At 37.9% G+C, this 20,125-nt stretch overlaps 1 protein-coding gene and 1 pseudogene across 1 annotated transcript; both read left to right on the top strand.

The window, feature by feature from the left end:
* The first annotated feature begins 6,582 nt into the window (after positions 1 to 6,582).
* Positions 6,583 to 7,186, top strand: LOC140516478 (large ribosomal subunit protein bL12m pseudogene; annotated as a pseudogene).
* A 6,501-nt stretch (positions 7,187 to 13,687) lies between these two features.
* On the top strand, positions 13,688 to 18,279 carry LOC140515855 (glycine dehydrogenase (decarboxylating), mitochondrial-like). Its single transcript, XM_072626678.1, is given in 3 exon segments — positions 13,688 to 13,760; positions 15,842 to 17,624; positions 17,626 to 18,279. Coding segments are annotated over 3 exon segments (2,499 nt in total). The 3' UTR covers positions 18,269 to 18,279.
* Positions 18,280 to 20,125: the final 1,846 nt, after the last annotated feature.

Below are 20,125 nucleotides of genomic sequence, written 5' to 3'. Positions count from 1 at the left end.
AAAAGTTTCCCAGAATTCCAGTTGTCATCTGCACCAGGTGGACAATCCCCAGGATTTCATCACTGAAATTCATTCCTTAGATGATTTGATTAGTAGAACTGCTCTCCAATTCAAAGTGATCTGAGGAGGACAAAAATGGAATACTGACTATCCCAGACAAAACTCCCTGAGGAGATTTCATAATTTGCTTATTTTTCAAATAAGAAGCAAAAATTCTTCCCAGTTAAGTTGGGTATGAGGCACTTTAGAAAATACTTTCCTTCTAGAAGTTTTGAAAAGTCAGTGAAGCAATATTATGTTCCCCATGTTGTAGATATTTCAAAAAACTATACTTTCAAGGAGGCTGAATCTCCAAGATGTTACCTGCCTCTCAGTTTCCACAGTTAATAAGTATTGGAGAAAGAACTGAAAATGGAACCAATCCCAGTTCTCTTTCTTCTGTGTTTAGTACTTTTAGGTTTGGATAAGGTCCTGGGGAAGAAGTTGGGAGAAGATATAGTATTGCTAAGACGTTGATGTCAAGGAACAAAAGATCCATTGTGAGATGCACATGGATGTGAATATAAAATTAAATTTCAAGTAATGTATAAGGTGATCTGTTTCCTCTGTTGACAGAATGTGGCAGATATTGCCAAACAAAGAATTCCCCTGTTGTTTGCCATTTTTTCTGCTACATTCTCACATGTGTATATGTGTGGGTATATGGGGAAATATATCACACACACGCATATATATATATATATATATATATGTATATATATATATATATATATATATATATATATATATATATATATATATATATATACCATGTATATGTTATATATATGCGTGTACATATATGTATATGTATTATACACTTATATATAAGCCACAGAGCCACTAAACAACTATTGAGATCTTAAACTACATTCAAAGAGGAGTAGTGTCCAGGACCAAGAAGGTGAGAGGCCCAATATGTTCTTCCCTGGTCAGACCACAGCTTGAGTATTGCATTAGTTTTTTATGGGCAATTCTAGAATGACATTGATATCCTTGAGAGCATCTAAAACAGGGTAAATAACATGTTGAAAAGCCTAAGTAACATAGGACAAGGGACAATTACAGCTGCAGAGGCAGTGTTGTACAATAGCGATTGATGGTTCTGGCGTCAGAGAAATGGGTTTAAATTTATCCCTTATAATGATTATATACTCATCCTTGGGGAAGCCATTTAGACTCCCCATGTGGAAGGGTTATATTGTAACTCTTCAGTGCCAAAGCAATTTTCTTCTCAGTGAGGGACCTGAATACCCTACCCTGAGTGAGCTGTTGGGCTGAGTTGACAAGAACAGGAGAGAAGAAGAGCTCTCTAGGCTTCCACAAACCTTTAAGCTCAAGAATCTTCCTTGAGATCTCTTAAAGTTTCAAGTCACTTCAGGCTTTTGGAACTTCTGGCTTCTACCTTTGAGAGGGAAGATGGATAACACCAACCTCATTTTAGACTGCTGAAGGAAAAGACTCTGGGAAGACATGAGAGGAGCCGGCATGCTCCATCCTCCTCCTCTCCCCAACTTGCTACTCTATAGACTTTAGGCAATAACCTCTTGGATTTGATCTAGGACTCTCTCTTCGTCAAGTTGAGTTACATCATTCTTAATGGGAGAACTCCTTCACTCTGCATGCTCATATTCATTCTCCTATGCTACTTTCTCTGATTTCCCTTTTGCTGCTGATTTCTATGAATGACTTTTCTTTGGCAAGTGTTATATGTGTGTTCATTTTAAAGCTGGTATTTAGAAAGAAAAGGGCCAAACCTTGGACACAGAGCTTCTTTCAACAAAACATGGTGATTAGAGGTTACCTTGTACAAGGTTAAATTCCCTAGACTAGGGGTGGGAAATATGTGGCCTCAAGTTTACACGCAGTCTTCTAGGTCCTTAGATGTTGTCTTTCGACTGAGTCCAAGTTTTACAGAACACATCCTTTTTTAAGGCTATTTGTTTTGTGGAGTTTGGATTCAATCAAAGTCACTCTTGAGGACCTAGAGGGAGCAAATATACATAATTCTAGCCCAATATTCATTCTCTCTTAAAAGAGCAGAGTAGTGTCTAGACACAACTTCCTTCCAGAAGTTAGTCTCCTCCAGAGAAGTGTGGGGAGAAGAAAAACTAGAGATGTCTCTTCTTCCTACTTTTGTGCCACATAATGATACCCTTATGTTCCATATGGGGGGCAGGTCCTCACTGTATCTGTGCCTTTCTACATGTGCGTCCTCATAACAATGTAGACAGTATAGATGAGTCTTATGGTAAAAGGGACAACTTGACATCCTTGTGAAGGTGTTCTGAGCTCTAATGGTGACTTGGTAGCTATTGCTTTGGTATGTGTTCATTAGAGTTTCTGATTGTTTAATAAGAAATAGCAACAACACCATTCATGATAATACTTACATAGCACTTTAAACCTTATAAAACTTCTATATATATTATCTCATTAAAGTTGGAGGAAAATATTCATAGCTAGGTGTGATGATATCCATTTTAGAGATGAGAAAACTGAGACTGAGGGAGGTGAAATGATGCTAGTAGATGTCTGAGGCAGTTTCTATCTCTTCTCTTCCTGTATCTAAGTCCAGCATCCTATTGCCTAGGGTCTGTCCCATATGCCACTCAACTGATTGGGTCATTTAATCGTACATTTTTATCCCATTTTTACTTGCTTCTTCTCTCTTTTCACAATGAGACTGTTAGATCTTTAGGATGCAGACAATCTTCTTAGCATGTTCTATAATGCTTTGCATATAGCAGGTACACAAAAAGTGTTATGAATCAGCTAAATTTCCAACAAACCCTTAAGATACAGGAATGGTAATCATTACTCTCATTTTCCTAGTGAGACTCATATGGCATCCTGCCATGTGGAATTAAGGGGTCTCTGCCACCTTCCTTTTTTTGTTACTTTGTTGTGTCTGACTCTTTGTGACACTGTGGACGTATGGCCATGGAGATTTCTTGGCAAAGATACTAGGGTGATTTGTCATTTCATTCTACAACTTGTCTCCATTATACAGATGAGGAATTGGACAAATAAAGGTTAAGTGACTTGCCCAGGGTCACACAGCTAACAACCTGAGGCCAAATTTGCATTTAGGTCTTCCAGACTCCAGGCCAGTTCTCTTTCCACTCCACCATCTAGCTTTCACATCTTCCTTTTACTACAGAGAATAAAACATTTTTCTCCCCTGTTTCCTGCATAACCCATGAAAATTAGAATATGATGCAGCCTTCTAGGTTTTGGATGCTCCTCTTTTTGTCTGTAAAAAAATGATCTCATTGACATCGTTCAAGAACTTTTGGCTTGCTGAGCAGCTAAAGATCCCATTTTTGCTAACTCCTAGCTTTATCAATAAATTGAATGTGCTCTGAACTTTGTGTCTCAGTTTACCTTGATTCAGGTTTTAAAAGAGGAAATGACTTTCTAAGCTTTAAAATAACAGGTAAATGTCTTCTTAGAAAATAATTACTCTATATTTATAGGTTCTTCTATAGGGATGACATTTTAAATCTCCTTTCTTCTATTGTGCTTTTTGTTGTTTAGTCATTTTCAGTCATATCTAACTCTTTGTGATCCCTTTTGAGTTTTTTTGGCAAATATACTGGGTGGTTTGACTTTTTCTTCTCTAGCTACTTTTATAGATGAGGAAACTAAAGCAAACAGAGTTGTTACTTGCGCAGAGTTACAGCTACGAATTGTCTGAGGCTGGATTTGAACTCAGACCTACCTGAATCGAGGGCCAGCACTCTATCCACTATCTTAGCTTGTAAGGGGTCTGGAACTCTCTGGTTATCAGGGTCATGATGCCCTCGGGAGAAATCTCTTTGAGACGTCATGTCCTTGCATGACTTACGTGATGGACCTACGCAATTACCAACCTTCACAATTATCTTGAGCAAGAATAACAACAGCCAAGCACGGAAGCTCAGCACACAGTGTTTACAAACTTCTTGCTTGAATGGAAGTACAATGCCTATATATACTCTGAACTAGCTGAGAATAAAAGGAGTGCATACCATCCTTGCTCCCGCCTCATTCATTCGCGCCCGGAAGAAAGATCTCATGCAGGCATGAGATCATTGGGAACTTAACAGCAGCTGTCCATGTTTCATCATTATACATGCATATATTTATGAATATTCATATATACATAACATATACACCCTCTTGCATTTTTCTTGTCCTTTTATTGTGTTTAGAGTTATATAGATAAATAGACTGTTGTATGTATGTGTTTGTGTATGTATGTCTCTTTTTACCCTTTGCGTTGGTGGTCAAGTCAGTGATTGGTGGTTTCGCTGAAACTCAGCTTTGATTTTGCTTTGCTCAGCAAACCTGACAAGCAAGTCTGACACCCCTTACTTCAAAGAAAAATTTGTAAAATATAAGAAGCCAATAAATGTTACTGAAGACTATGCTTCGAATAAGTAGGAGCAGGGGAGATCATGGGAAGGGACAGAGAGGAAAAAAGAAGGAATGGAGGAGATTGGAATGATAGCTCAGAGGGTACTGCTGTCATAGAAAGCTGGAGGTTTATATAGCAATGTGACATGAACATTGATCAACCACGTAGTGAATGATAGCTCAGAGGGTACTGCTGTCATAGAAAGCTGGAGGTTTATATAGCAATGTGACATGAACATTGATCAACCACGTAGTGAAATGTTCAAAAAGACTCTGCTACTTATCTGTATGACTTTGAGCACCTCTCTCTCTCTCTCTCTCTCTCTCTCTCTCTCTCTCTCTCTCTCTCTTTATGTGTGTGTGCATCTCTCTGTCTGTGGCAATCAAGGTTAAGTGGCATCTCCAAGGTCTCGCAGAATAAAACCTTAAATGCATCTCGAGATATTCCTCTGCAAGCTGAGGAAGTTAGAATGAATGAGGCCCCTTTCAATTCTAATCTTAGAACTCTTTGTTTGACAACAGACAAAGTTCAGTCATACATCGAACATGTCCACAACTGTCTATATTCCAGTGGGAACTGAACTTATAGCCCATATTTTCTCTTAGCACAGAAGACATTACTGGGTGTAAGAGATGGGTGGGGTGGAAGGAACTGAAGCCAAAACCTTGAAAGACAGACAGTGCTCCAAATCATTTAGGCCTCTCCCCTCCCGTTTTCAAATGTTTTTAGGTAGATCTGATCAAGTCCTATTCAGCAGGCTGGGATCCTACTAGATAATTAAGACACTCCTCCCTTCCACCCCCACCCCACCCCCCAACTTGGCCTCACCATCCATCACTTCCTTAGGCTGTGACTTGACAAGCAATTTCCTGGTGTGCTTTTGGTACAAAATAATTAAGAGACAGTATCCCATTCATTTGAGTCTATATCTACATCCCAGCTACAGTCTAGGTTTCTCTTAAAGCAAGAGAGAGAGAGAGAGAGAGAGAGAGAGAGAGAGAGAGAGAGAGAGAGAGAGAGAGAGAGAGAGAGAGAGAGAGAGAGAGAGAGAGAAGGAAGAGAGAGAGACAGACAGACAAACAGAGACAGAGAGAAAGAGAAACAGAGCGACAGAGACAGAGAGCGACAGAGACACACAGACAGAAACACAGAGAGACACACAGACAGAGTCAGTAACAGACAGAAACAGATAAAGAGAGAGACACACAGAGACACATGGAGACAGAGACAGAAAGAAAGAGAGAAACAGAGAGATCAGAAATAGAGACAATGAGAGACAGACAAAGTCAGAGGTACAGAGACAGAAGTAGAGGTACATACAGAGACAAAGAGACAGAAGAAGGGAAGGACAACTTCACCTGAACCATCACCATAGCAGTCAATATGTTCTTTGTCATTATGAAAGATAACACCATACCTATATGAACATATTCCACATGATCCCTGCTTTATCTCCAGGACCCAAATACTCAGGGATATCACCTTTTCCTAGAAAAGGCTCTTTCCTAATCAATGTCAATCTCTGAGACTAAGAAATTGTAACTCACCTAGTCTGTCAGCTACAAGTAGAATGGGTGGGAAATGGATATAAGTATGTGCAGAGTAGGCAGGAATGAGACTCCAGATATAAGCAGAGATATATCTGAGTTCATCTCCTCTAAGACCTCTTATCTTCATGTCATCTGCAGGAGCAGTGACACTATGTGCATAGGGAATCTAGGATGTGTCTCAAGAATAAGCAAACTTTGGTCTCAGGTGCCAATCCCAATCAATAGTGACTACTGACTAATTGGAATTTCCATGGGAGCACCTGTGAGCATCAGGGACAGAAACTTTTCCTGTATCTTAGGAGAGGGTAACTAGAGGGAGTGAGGATGAGTCAGGGTCTTGGGGAAGGAAAGTCAGGGATTCCTCAGAGCTGGTGGGTAATGAGGGGCCCTGTGTATGCCCCCTGAAGACTCTACTGAACTACTCTATCCTTTCATTCAATTTCCTTGAATTTAATACAATCAACATTTATTAAGCACCTACTATGTGCCAAACACAAGAGAAGGAAATGTCAAACCACTGCACTATCTTTGCCAAAACAAAAACCAAAAAAAAACCAACACCAGGTGAGTGACCTTCTCCTGTCCACCGCGATGCTGGCTGAGGCTACTCAATCCCTGCTGGGGACCCTGCTTGACTTTCCGGGTCCAGGCCCTGCTCCATACCAGACTCCCATTATTGGATATTTGTACCCTGAGGCTAAGGAGAAGCAGCTGTCATCAAAAAAGAAGTCAAACTCTGGCTGGAGCCACTTTGGAAGATGCCCCCAAGCGGTACCTTCCTAAGATTCAGCAGTTAGTACAGGACATCGCTGGCCTCACTCTACTGGATATCTCTGATCTCAACGAATTATTGAAGAATACACTGAAGATCCAGGATGTGTGGCTGGTGCAAATGGGTGGCATGGTACCAGGTGCTGCTACTGCAAAAGCAGCCCCTGAGGCAGCAGATGAGGAAGAGGCACCCAAACGGAAGGAGCTATCACATTTCACTGTTAGGCTGACAGAAACCAAGTCTGTGAATAAAATGAAACTGATCAAAGAAGTAAAGAATTACATTCAAAGCATAAACCTCATCCAGGAAAAGAAGCTAGTAGAGTCCTTACCCCAGGAAATCAAAGCCAAAGTTGCCAAATCAGAAGCAGAGAAGATTAAAGGAGCCTTGGAAGCAACTGGCAGTACTGTCCTTTGGGAGTAGGAATTTGGGGTTCTGAAGGACTTGTGCAAAGTGTGGCTTACTCCAGTCCAGTCTGACTACTCGGGCATTTGCCCCATGTGTATCACTGCCTGCAGACCCGAACGCATGTGCTTAACCAGTGTGGGTAGTTTGAGTGAGAACTTTCTCAGCTTTCCAGGGACTCAACTGTGGGAGAGAAGGGGAGGCCCATCTGTCCCAGACCCTTTTAAAGGCTGCTGTGGAGAAGGACTCTGTGAAACATAAGAGTGGGGAGTGAGTTTGTTCAAGCAGTAGTCTATGAGGAAACTGTATCATTACCCAGAAAAACAAAACACCAAAAAATTCCATAGAGAGTATTGGCATCATATGGTCCGTGGAGTCAATTAAGAGTCAGAAATGACGAGTAATGGAACAATATACCAAGAACTATGCAGAGTGCTGTGGATGCAAACAAGAAAAACAGACAGGTTCCCCCCCACCACCACCCACACACACATCTCAAGGAGCTAACACTCTAAGAACACACAAAATTAAGCTAAAAATGAGAAGAAGGGCTGTGGCTCTCAAGAGCTCCTCAGTTCTATGGAGTGAACCCAAGTAGATCTGCTGATGAAAAACGGTGTTCCATGAATTATTCCTTTTTTATTGTTGTCCAGTTGTGTCCAACCCTTCAGGAATCCATTTTGGGGTTTTTTTAGGTGGAGATGCTGGCATGGTTTGCCATTTCTTTCTCCAGCTCATTTTACAAGTAAGGAAACAGAGCAAAACAGGGTGAAGTGATTTACCCAAAATCACACATCTAGCAAGTGTCTGAGCCTAAATTTGAAGTCAGGTCCTTCTAATTCCAGGATCAACACTCTATCACCTGTGCCACTTAACCAGCCAATAATAATATCTGAATGGAAGTAGGCCCTAGTTACAAAATGTCAAATTATAAATCAATCAGGGATACCCGAAATGAGGTACCTGTCACAAATATGGATGATAACCAGAAAGGATGAAGAAGATCACTGAAGAAAAAATTTACAATCTGATAACATAATTTTAAATCAATTTAAAACAATAAATTTAAAACAATATCAAAAAAGTTCGAATTAGAAGTGAAACTGTCAACTCAGATAAAATTTTTTCAGAGAAGTCCTCTGATGAAAGCCTGTGGTCTAAGATATATAAGTTACTGATCCAAATACTTAAAAACAAGATCAGTTGCCTGGGAGTGAAATGGCAATAGTACAGTAAATGTTAATTTTCTAAAGAAAAGCTACAAGTTATTGAAAACCACATGAAAATGATCTAAATACCTAACTTAAAATGCTCACAAAAATAACTTTGATTTTCCATTTGTCACCCATCCGGTTGACAAAACAATAGAAGTGGAAAAGGAAAAAAAAAAAACTTGGAAGGTCCTGGGAGGATGGGAGGATAAATTTCTTAATGCAAGGCTGGGTAATCGTGTAGCTGGGCGTTGGTTTAGACATTTTTTCGAAGCAATTTAGAATTCTGACCCCCCAAATAGCCTAGTGACAGCACTTTAACTGTATCCCCTTAAAAGATATGATAATCTGGGAAATGAGCCATTTGTGAAAAAAAAATATTCTGACCTTTTGTTATACTAAGGAATTGGAAAAGTGGTGTACATAATTTGGGGACTTGATATGTTTTTCTGTACTTAAATGATAGATTACGTTTAGATACCTATAAGTAATTTGGTGGGGAAGTACATAGAGGACTTTATTTTTTTAATTTTAATTTTTAAATTTTAATTATTTTATTTGTTTTCAGTGTTCTACAGTTACTTCCACATATCCTAGATTTTTCCCCTCACTCCCCTCCTTCCCCCACTACATCCCCACTCCCTCCCTGAGATGGCATACATTTTAATATAGGTTCTACACGTACATTCCTAGTAAATACATTTTCATCTTAGTCCTGTTGCATAGAAGAAATCAAATGAATGGGAGAAATAATAAAACAAACCAAAACATAATAATGATCTGCCTCATTCTGCTATCGAATTCCATAATTCTTTCCCTGGATGTGGAAGGCATTTTGCCTTAAGAGACAATTGGGAATTATTTAAATCTTTGCATTGCAGTGAAGTACTAAGTCTACCAGAAAAATTCCTCATGCACAATATTCCTTATCCATATTAGTGCAGGATTCTGCTATATTTCACCTTGCAATTCCTTCATTTGAGAGAACTTGTTTTATCTCTACTACCTAGTTATCATCTTTCCAATTCAGTCATCTTGTTTAAATACTTTATAAGTAACTCAGTCAGCATACCTATGATTATATCTCCATATATGTTCCTTGAACATAAACTTTCTCTGAAACAAAAATTAATTGGTCTATCAAATGATCTTTATTGATTTGTCTTCATCTGGCCCACATATACAAAAGAAAAAAATCTCTTTTCTGAATTTACCTTGATATTGGAATTATTGATGACATGGCTGTCATTTCAGTAAAGATGAGGTCTCTCTTACTATTTTAAAAAAACCAGGATGACCACCATTCATTATGCAATTTGCTTTTCTTGAAACTGGTGCCTTGAAATTCAGTCACTCTCAAAAGAAATCTACATTAACATTCATCCCACATTTGTCTATCTAGGTCATAACTCAAATAGATACAATTCTGATCCCTTCTACTACATTGTTATATATTTTCACCACTTTCTTATGACATCACTTTCATCTTTATTCAATCATTTAAATAATTTTGTCTATATAGTTCCATGTTCAATATCATTTCTGTGGGCTTTGGATCTCAGATTTTCATGTGAAAGTTGATGGACACTGGTATTATTCCATGTCAGCCAGAAACTCCTTTATCTTGAGGTTATTGATGAAGATATTTTATAACTGCTCCATCGTAAAGCAATCTTCTTCTTTCGACAATCTTGCTGCTCTTGGTGTTAATTGTCTCTTTAGTCAAATGTTCTCACAAAATACAAAGTCAGTAAGGATGTTTCTCTTGGAACTCAACTACAATCTTACAAAAGAATTCCTGAAGTCATAACATAATCCTAGTGACAATAATCTCCTGCAGGACGTTTTAAACTAGTTTTCCTATGTGTATCTGTGATTGATGTTCTTCAAGAGATGACCATATAACAAAGCTTCTCCACTAAGGAATTGCACTAAACTTCTCATCTTTTCTTACTCATATGTCAGTGAATTTCAAGTATTAAAAATGCAGCTATTTCACTTTTGTGAAACAAAATTCTTATTTGGGCAATATTTTTATTCTCTGGGTTTATTTTATGATATTCCAATTGCCCTTGTAAACTTTTAGGCACCATTTTCAAGTACTGATAATAAAAAATATTGATAAAACCTATATTGCTAAGCCTATAATTAACATGCAGCATATAAAATCATAAAAGTAGGTATTTGAATGCTATTGATCTTCAAAAGCAGTGTCATGTACTTTATGACTGTCATTCTTTAAATTAAATCTTATTGATAAGGATACAATATTTTGAAAGGTATGAAAAAATATAAATTAAAATCCTAGGCTTAATTTTCTTCCAGATTACCCTTGTTTAGTGCCCACTTTAATTTCTTCACTCTTCTACCAAGAGAAATTTTCAAAAGAAACCTATTTCATACTAATTTCATAATCATGAAAGCAGACAATTTCATAATTAGTAAGGCAGACTATTTACTGTCTAGTATGTGGTTGTAAAGATCATAGAATTGAGGGGGTATCAGCATCTCTCTTCCTTCAAAGCTGTGTTCAGCTAAACTATAAAATCAATTGTTACTCAAGCTTACTTTCTGCACTAGCCAAAGTTGCTTGTATTTTCAGTCAGGAGAGTAAGAGAAAAGTCGATTATGTGGGCAACAGCATCACTGAGAAAGCAGTTTACCTAGCATCTTCTCCCAGGCCAGAGTTTATATTCCCCTGATTTGGAAGCTTCTTCAAGTTTGAGAGTATACCCTTAGAATAACATGACCTTTGGAATAACCAAAGTGTCCACTGGGAAGATTCTTAGAGCTCAGGGTTAGTAACAGCTGCATTTGGGACAATAATTTTCCTCTTGAATGTTTTTTTATTGTCATGTATGTGCCTATATTAGAGGGATCATAATCCTTGAAGTGAAAGAATATGTGAGCCTTGCAATAACAATAGTCTACTCCTAAAATTAGTTCTCTCTTCCCTGACATCACAAGTGTCCTAAATACTTCATTAAACAACTACGGGATCTAAAAAGAAGGGCTGTTCTTATATGATATCTAATCAAAGCAAGTGAAGGTAGATCAGCCAAAATGATCTTGATGGTCCTGAAAAATCTATCATAGATCCACGCAAAATTAAGAGTGGAATTGTGGAGAACTTTATGTAATAAACTACCTTCAGAACTTCTGTATGAAACATAAAATGCTTGACTTTATTAAATGATCTAATAATACATTTTTAATCAGATTACATAAAGAATAGGAAGCAAATACAAGACTAAATCAATGACTGCAAAAACTAGTAGGGAAGTCTATTGCAATCCTCACTTGTAAAAATAATCTTATTAATTTTCTTCTCTATATGAAGTCATTCAAGCTTTAAAAACTGTTCTTTGGTAAAAGGTAACTCATCACCTTTCAGGACAGCCTAGTCCCTAGTTTAAAAACTTCAAAGACTTTTTGTCAAATTATCAAACTTAAATATGTTTCTCTGCTATTCCCAAAATTGCTTCATTTCTGAATATAGAGTTAAAAGAGAAAAAATTAAGCACTGTTTCCTCATTTTAGCTATTCATAATTGATTCTTTTCTACCATTCTCCAAAAGGACTATTCATCTACCACCCAATTTAATCATAATTTTTATAATTTTGTAGCATCATTGAAAATTTCATCTCTCAAATTTAATGTAGAATTCCTTTAGAGTAGGGATCTTTTCTCACATTTGCTATGTAGCTTATCTGAAGCCTTCCATTCCTGAGGCTAAACTTTTCAATTTTCTTGAAACATATATCCTAAATTTATTTTTTTCTGTAAAACCTTCATCATGCCATTGTTCAGTCTTTAGATAATCTATAAAGTATCATTGCCATTCTTAAAATGAGGCATGCATGTATTTATGTCCACACACAGAAATGAATACATTAAATTAGGTAGAAAACAGAATAAAAAACAGTCTCTATTTAATACAACCAATTAAACTGCCCCAAAATAAGAATATTTGCAAAACAAATTCAAAAAGGTGTTATGAGTAAAATATTTTCTAAACTTTTATATCTCCATAAAAACCAAGGATTACTGAAGCTCAGCACATTGGTAAGAAATGTGTGAAATCTCGTTTTATTTTTCTGGTTCTATAACCTCTTCCTTCCCAGGTCCCTTTGGACCTGAATACCTTTTTTCTGTCCAAGAGAATAAGGAATGCAATCTTAGGATGATATCCTGTGTCTTGTCTACAATCCTCAGATCATAATTAGAGTCTCTGGCAATGTTTTAATCCTTTTTCTCTATTCCTTTAATTTAATTACTAGTCAAAACACAAGATCCATTGATGTAATTTTCATTAATTTTGCCTTTCCCTAATCATGATGATTATCTTCAGGGGAATTCCATCGGCAATCTAAGTGTGCACCCAGAAATATTTCCTCAGTGACACTGAATGTAAAATCATAATTTATCTGCAAAGAGTGTCCCAGGATCTTTCCCTTTGCATTACCTGAATCCCGAGTGTCTTTCAAGCCATTGTCAACAGTTCCAACAGCCCCAAAAGAGCAGAGCTCAAAGTCAGAGGCCCAAAAGAGCAGAGCTCAAAGTCAGAGGCCCAATGTGGATTGTTCCACCCTGTGTCTTCATATGGGTACTCAATTTGTTGACAGATATGGTTGTGTCTCTACATGTGAGTGGCCCTAGGAATGATACAAACAGTAACCTTAAGAGGAATTTAAGGTATTATCATATATACTGGCATGGTATATCTGCTTCAAAACTTGTTACGTTGAAGACACAGTGATGCAGTGTTTCAGGGTTCATGGCCATTACCAGTGGCTACATGGTGGTTATTGTATTTAGACACCACTGGCAAGTTAAATTGCTTCATAACATCAACAATCACTGCCTCCCCAGGGACCAGAGCCACCAAAGTCATCCTGTTGCTCATGATTATCTGTGTATGCTTTTATTCAACTGGTTATACCTTTGTTATTATGATGGAAAATTCTAAAGATACAGATCAGTAGGTGATACATATCCCGGTTTTTTTTTTTTTTTGCCTCTTTCTTACTCTACTGTCAATCTCTTTTGTTTTAATCAGTACTGATTCACAAATCCTCAGTTGCTGTAATGTTTTCAAAAGGATGAAACGTTATTATCCCTACTCATTAAGATCTCAAAATAAACTCATTTAAACCATGAATTAATGGAATTTTAATGATAAAAAATGAACTCTAAAAACTCACTCCAAACCTCTTATTCCTAAAACAAGACAATGGAGCAAAGATCAAGTTTCTCTTAAGCAGACGGTGATTATTTTGCTTTCTCGAAGTTATTGCTACTTTATGTATGCATCATTCTATCCACGACGACAACAAATTTGGTGTCCAAGAGAAAAGAGGCGAAAATTCACTGAAGGTTGGTAAAAATTTTCAAATTGTGGTCACATCCTTCATGGAAGGAAGATATCTTAATTGTCACCAAGTTTAATGCAATTATTTTTAAGGACCGATGGCCAGAAAGGTTAATGACTTTGCACAGGTATATACAGATAGGGAGTATGTGACAGAAATTTTAAATGCTTTTCTTTCCTATAAAATCTAGAAATCTGCCCATTATGTCTTGCTACCTCCTCTTCTCTATATTTAGCTGATGACAGCTCATGTTCCTAATATTTTTTCTCTTAAAAATTATGAGATTTAAAAAAAATATTTTTCCTTATTCATGAAATACATCCAAATTTTGAAGACATTTGTTAAGAGAAATGACAAGATACGGGAGTTGTAAGAAGAGAGAGAAAATCAGAGGGAAGAGAAAGACAGAGAGAGTTAACTCAGCAAAATTAACCAATATTTTGGAAAGAATTGACAGTATAAATAGTATGGCTCTTCATCTGCCAAAATTAAATGAGATTATCTGATGTTGAGGCAGAGTTTCAAAGTCCAACTTCTTGTTACATTATTTACTTTTTCTGTAGCCACTGGCAAGTCCTTTATAGTCTGTTCACTTTAGACTTTGGCCTGCAAACAAAATACAGTGTAGGACGGATCAAAATCCAAGGTTCCAGTCAAGTCTAAATAATTCTTTCCAGTCACCCAATTTTTCAAATTTTCAAGTTAGTAACAGCTGTCATAAACACATATTTTCAAAGTTTATTCTCCATTGCATAGCACATTAAAATTAAGTGAAATCTTTTTTGGCTTACTTTGTTTCATTAAAAAAAATAATTTGCATTAAAATTAATCCATGTTAATATAAATTTAATTTTAAAGTTTTATATCAGGACACAGTTCTGTAAATGTTTTGTGGAGTTCCTCTTGCACAAATAATCTATGTATCATTCCTCAAAAGCAATAATTTTATTTGACTCTCAATATTTCTGTGAAACACAACAGCAAATTTTGTTTGTTTGCCTGTCAATGTATCACAGAAACAAATAAGAAATTTCAATTAATCTGATATCTCCAATAGTTGTTGTGTGTGTAGATAAATCCAGATATTATAGAATGAGTGGTGATCTATAAAAATATACTAATTTATGTACCAGATTCCATCAGCAGAATATGTCAATCTTGTTTTACTGAACCAACTTTCTTTGCCTAAATTATCTATTAATGATTAGTGAAGTGAGCAGATGGTTGACTAAGAGATACATGAAGTGATACCAGAAACTTGTTTGAATTTTCTTCCTCTATATGAAAAGAGGGAGAAATAACAAATATCATATATCAGGGGTGATACAAAACTCATTACTCGGTATTCCCAACCATATCCAACAAGGAACACAAAGAACTCTACATTTGCCAAAGTATTAAAGGACAAGTATTTTTCATATATAAATGCCCTTTCAGTATCGATTTAGAATACGGTAGAGACTCTCAAAGTACAATGTTGTAGAACATATTGAATTTGAGTAACATTGATAAGTCTACAAAAGCACCCTGTTATACAGAATGTGATCTATATAATTATAGATCTAATGAAGACTTTAACAAAACTCTAGCAAATTTATCATGGGCACTGAAACCAGAAGAATCTCACTGGAGCCAACAAGTGACTTTTTGGTATATATTTAGAATTCCATTGGGAATGATATCAATAGTTTTATACCATACATACTGATGATTGAACTAAACTTACAACTATCGTATGATCTATATTTTGCAGTCTTTAAGAAAAGAGAGACTTTAGATATTCATGACCAGTCCATCTGTTAGATGGGAGAAATCAAACAAGCTTAACATCTGTCTATGTCATCAACCAAAACAATTTCTCAAAGAAATAAGTGTTCCTGGAGAACTTTGCTCAGTGTTGGTTCCCAGTCTCTGAGTCTTCCCGCCCGCTCCATCCTTCCATCCATCTATCCATCCATCCATCTCTGCCTCCTTCCATTCTCAGGAGACAGACACATCCTTGGCTTAGGACCCGATGGAGACTTGGGTCAAGCAGAGGAGAAGACGGGGGCCCGGAGGAGCCACCTTTAGGAGTGAAAAGAAAGCGTAGAACACAACGAAAACAGGAAATTTTATGTTGATCCCTGGTGCCACCCACAGACAATAGCTGTTGTCCAAACTCCAGCCAATTACATTGGGGTCCTCATTGAGTTGAAACTGCCTCATGAGATGGACTTTAGTGATAAAGATGTCAGTGCAGTGCTGTTCCATTATCCAGACACGGAGGGGAAGGTGGAAGACTTCATAGAACTTGTGAATAGAGCCCACCTGCATGGGGTTCTGGCTGGCTGTGCTACTGACCTGTTAGCTTTTTGTGTCCTGAGACCACCAGGAGAATTTGGGGTTGACATTGCCTTGAAGAGTTCTCAAAGGTTTGGGGTGCCATTGTGTTATGGGGGACCACATGCTGCATTCTTTGCTGTCCAGGAAAACTTGGTGAGAATGATGTCTGGACGAATGGTGGGAGTGACAAGAGATGCTACAGGAAAGGAAGTATTCCCTCTTGCTCTGCAGACTCGAGAGCAACACATCAGGAGAGATAAGGCTACAAACAACATCTGTACAGCTCAGGCTCTTTTGGCTAACATCGCTGCCATGTTTGCCATCTACCATGGCTCCAGTGGGCTCAAGTACATTGCCAGAAGGGTGGATAATGCCACCTTGATTCTAGCAGAAGGTCTTAAGCGAGCTTGTCACAAGCTACACCATGACTTATTCTTTGATACCTTGAAGATCCAATGTGGTTGTGCCCTAAATGAGGTTTTAGATAGAGCCGCTCAGCAGCAAATCAATTTCTGGCTTTTTCAAGATGGCGCGATTGGCACTTCCCTTGATGAAACCATCACAGAAAAAGATCTGGATGACTTGTTGTGGATTTTTGGCTGTGAGTCCTCTGCCGAACTGGTTGCTGAAAGCATGGGAGAAGAGAAGAGAGGTATCCTCGGGACCCCATTTAAAAGAACCAGCCCATTCCTGACACATCAAGTGTTCAACAGCTATCAGTCAGAAACTAATATTGTTCGCTACATGAAGAAGCTGGAGAACAAAGGTATTTCTCTCATCCACAGCATGATTCCTCTGGGATCCTGTACAATGAAGCTCAACAGTTCATCCGAACTTACACCAATGACACGGGAAGAATTTGCCAACATCCATCCCTTCGTGCCTTTAGACCAAGTTCAAGGTTATCAGCAGCTTTTCCAAGAACTGGAGAAGGATTTGTGTGAACTCACAGGTTATGACAACATTTCTTTCCAACCTAACAGTGGAGCCCAGGGAGAATGTGCTGGATTGGCTGAAATCAAGGCTTACTTAAACAGTAAAGGAGAGCATCGCTGAATTGTCTACCTCATTCCTAAGTCTGCACATGGCACCAACCCTGCAAGTGCCCATATGGCAGGGATGAAGATTCAGCCAGTGGAGGTGGACAAAAATGGAAGTATTGACCTTGTGCATCTTAGAGCTGTGGTAGATAAATTTAAAGAAAACTTGGCAGCCATCATGGTCACTTACCCATCTACCAATGGGGTATTAGAGGAGAATATCAGTGATGTATGTGACCTCATCCACCAACATGGAGGCCAGGTTGATCTGGATGGAGCAAACATGAATGCACAGGTGGGACTCTGCCGTCCAGGAGACTTTGGCTCTGATGTCTCACATTTAAATCTTCACAAGACGTTCTGCATTTCCCATAGTTGCAGTGGGCCTGGAATGGGGCCTATTGATATGAAGAAACATCTTGCTCCTTTTCTACCAAACCGTCCAGTCATCCCAATAAAGTTGGATAAAGATGGACATTCCTTGGGTACTGTCAGCTCTGCTCCCTGGGGTCAGTGCCATTTTGCCAATTGCTTGGGCATATATTAACATGATGGGAAGCAGAGGTCTCAAACATGCCAGGGAAATCGCTATACTAAATGCTAACTATATGGCCAAGCGATTGGAAAAGCATTATAAAGTCCTTTTTAGGAGTGTAAGAGGCTATGTGGCTCATGAGTTTATTTTGGATACAAGACCCTTCAAAAAATCTGCAGATATTGAAGCTGTGGATATTGCCAAGAGGCTTCAAGATTATGGATTCCATGCTCCCACTATGTCATGGCCAGTGGTCAGGACACTTATGACTGAGCCCACAGAGTCTGAAGATAAGGCTGAGTTGGACAGGTTTTGTGATGCCATGATCAGTATCCGTCAAGAAATTGTTGACATAGAAAAAGGTCGCATGGACTCAAGGGTTAACTCACTGAAGATGTCTCCATATTCCTTGACTTGTATTATCTCCTCAAACTGGGATCGGCCTTATTCCAGAGAAGTAGCAGCTTTCCCAATACCCTTCTTGAAACCAGACAGCAAATTCTGGCCCACAATTGCACGAGTTGATGACCTCTATGGTGACCAGCATCTGGTTTGCACCTGCCCACCAATGGAAGTTTATGAGTCTCCATTTTCTGAACAAAAGAGGGCTTCATCCTAGGCCCATCCCTCCCAGCTTTCTAGTGACTCTAATCGGTGCCTCACCGAAGCATTTTTCTAGCCAGCTGTATTTTTTTGCTCCCCTTCCCAAGGCTCAAGTAGGGGATTTATATATTGGGTATATTTTTGCAATCTCTGTCAAGGTAAATGTAAATACAATCAGGGAAGTGGGTGAAAGCTGCTTGTTTAAAAACTGACATGTTTCTGTGCCTCATATTTGATGTTAAAGTTCCCTTGAGTGAATGTGTGTGTGTGCGTGTTTAAGTGTGGGTGCATGTACATATATTTAGAAATTTGGTCTGATGTGCGTTAGACTTTTGGAGTGCTACAATTTTCCAGGCTTCTTGGTGGCTCTGGGCAAACATACATGTCTGTTCCCAAAAAGGCCTCAGTGGTTTGCAGACACTTGAGAGAAATACCAGGGCAAATGTTTACATTTTGTATAAATGGAAGCCATTTTGGGGTTACTGAAGTGCCTCAAAGTATAACTATAACAGAAATATAATTATTCTCCAAATTTGAGAAATAATATCAAGGCCAAACTCTGTAAAACATTCGTATCTATATAGATAGATCTATATGCAACGATCTATTTATAGATCTATCTAGAAGCATATATATATATATATATATATATGTCTTTTTATTTAGATGTCTATCTATATGAAGTTTTATAGATTTATTCATATATACAGGTGTAAATACATATGTACATACGTACATATATGTATGTATATTTGCATAAACCATGTAACTCGTATATCCCTCCTGGAGGAGGAAATGCCAAATCACTCCATTATACTTGCCAAGCAAATCAGTCATGTAAAGGCAGATACTCCCGAGTGACCAAACAACAATAGCAGCAGCAACAGTAACAACAGTAAAATAGATAGATCAGGAAAAGAAGGACAGAGAACTGAGAGAAATGATTATTAATAACCAATCATTTGGGGAAATTCAGAATTGCCCCCTTTCTCCTAAAATTCTCATTTCAAAACCTTAGTCTTTGGAGGTTGAACTAACTTTCTCCTCAATCTTGGTCAGACCCCACCTAACCTTACATAGAATCTGTAACCTAAGATGACTTTCCGCCCATTATTTCTGCTCAATCAAGTTTGGGTAGAAGTAGACACTTTGTTTAAATTGTCCAAGGTTGGATGTGGTTTCAGAGTAGAAATAGACTCTTTGGGCTGGAGTGGCATGATGTGACTCCCAGTCTTTCAGTGGAGAGAGCCCACTGTTGGTTTTAAAGACCACCTCTCATTAACTGTTAACCAACAAGGGTTGATTGCCACCCTCTGGAAGACCCGTTTTTCCAAGGGCATATAAGCCATGAGTCCACCTCTATGGAGGCCTTTGGCATTCAAGACTGCCATTGACCTATTTTATTAAAATTTTAGCATTATTAATAAAATGACTAAAGTTAATAGACAATTCACCATCTCTCAGGACACACCATACCATCGTTTGAAAAAGCTGTTAGACATATTTATCCATTCATCATTTCTTTCTTGTTCCAAATAGTGTTCATTTTCTTACTTCAAGGACAAATTGGGAAAAAAATAAAATATATTCAACATATGAACTATTTGGAATTGCTAAAGTTTTTTGATAGATAATACTTATTGTTTTAAGGAAAGCTCCATTTATTCCTAGGTTTTCTTGTTTTTCTTTTTAATTAGGAATGAGTGTTATATTTTATTCAAAGCTTTTTCTGCCTCTATTGAGGAAATAATATGATTTTTCTGAATTTTGTTATGATGTGACTAATTATGTTGATACTTTTTCCAATATTGAACCATCCCTGTATTCCTGGCATATATATCTTACATCAGGCCTGCACAAGAGATGGCATATG

This window comes from Notamacropus eugenii, chromosome X, assembly GCF_028372415.1.
Source record: "Notamacropus eugenii isolate mMacEug1 chromosome X, mMacEug1.pri_v2, whole genome shotgun sequence".
Classification (NCBI taxonomy): Eukaryota; Metazoa; Chordata; class Mammalia; order Diprotodontia; family Macropodidae; genus Notamacropus; species Notamacropus eugenii.
Note: the sequence above shows the minus strand (reverse complement) of the source record. Positions and strands in the feature narration are given on the sequence as shown.